At 72.3% G+C, this 1096-nt stretch overlaps 1 protein-coding gene across 2 annotated transcripts in view; it reads right to left on the reverse strand.

The window, feature by feature from the left end:
* AP3D1 (adaptor-related protein complex 3, delta 1 subunit) overlaps nucleotides 1-1090 on the reverse strand; it is a 45493-nt gene extending 44403 nt beyond the window's left edge. For both annotated transcript variants that reach the window (XM_006897927.1, XM_006897926.1), the window contains exon 1: nucleotides 946-1090. In XM_006897927.1, the coding sequence (XP_006897989.1) occupies nucleotides 946-1041 (96 nt within the window). In that variant the 5' untranslated portion in view covers nucleotides 1042-1090. The remainder of the gene's footprint in view (nucleotides 1-945) is intronic.
* Nucleotides 1091-1096: the final 6 nt, after the last annotated feature.

Consider the following 1096-nt stretch of genomic DNA (forward strand, 5'->3'; position numbering starts at 1 on the left):
GACACTCAGCAGGGACCCCCGAGATCCATCATATCCACGGGGCACTGGGGGACCCTCAGATCCATCATGTCCACGGGGCACTGGGGGGACCCCCCAGATCCATCATGTCCACGGGGCACTGGGGGGACCCCCCAGATCCATCATGTCCACGGGGCACTGGGGGGACACCCCGGGAGATCCATCATGTCCACGGGGCAGTCGGGGGACCCCCCAGATCCATCATGTCCACAGGACACTCGGCGGGGGCCCCCTGAAAGATCCACCGTGTCCGCGGGGCACTGGGGGGGCAGGGCCCCTCCCCCCGAGATCATGTCCACGGGGCGCTCAGCGGGCCCCCCCAAGACCCATCATGTCCACGGGGCAGTCGGGGGGACCCCCCGGGCGATCCACCGCGTCCACGGGGCAGTCGGGGGGACCCCCCAAGATCCATCATGTCCACGGGGCAGTCGGGGGGACCCGCCAAGATCCATCATGTCCAGGGGACACTGGAGGGCCCCCCCCGGGCGATCCACCGCGTCCACGGGGCACTGGGGGTGCAGGCGCTCCGCGGCCGGGCGGTCACCCCGCGCCCCACTTCTCCCGTAATCTAGGTCACAGACCGGGGGGCGGGGAGGGCAGGGCCGCGGCCCAGTCACGTTGTCACTCCTGGAGAAGGCCCGGCGGCCGCGGGTTCCCGTCTCCGCTTCCCCATTCCTGGACACCCCCGCCCCCCGAGCTTCCCATTTCCGCAGGAGGATGCGCGGCCCTCCTCCTCCTCCTCCTCCTCCTCCTCCTCCTCCCCCCGAGCCCCAGCCTGGCCCCCTCCAGGCCACCGCGCCGACCCGGAGGTGGACATCTCGGGACGGGGGAGTGGACAGGCCTCCCCCGGGGCGGGGGGAGGGGCGGGCCCGAGTGTCCGGCGGGTAAACTGAGGCCGGGGCGGGGACCGCGGGTGACGGGGCTCACCTCGTCCTCCTTGTGGTTGCGGATGCCGCGCACCAGGTCCTGCAGGTTCTTGTCGAACATGCGGTCGATGCTGCCCTTGACCATCTTGAGGGCCATGGCTGTGGGCGACGGGGGCCGCGCCGGCCTCCAGCCCCGGGAGGTCCGCGGCCGG

This window comes from Elephantulus edwardii, unplaced genomic scaffold (assembly GCF_000299155.1).
Source record: "Elephantulus edwardii isolate Elephantulus edwardi_28Jun2011 unplaced genomic scaffold, EleEdw1.0 scaffold00217, whole genome shotgun sequence".
Lineage (NCBI taxonomy): Eukaryota > Metazoa > Chordata > Mammalia > Macroscelidea > Macroscelididae > Elephantulus > Elephantulus edwardii.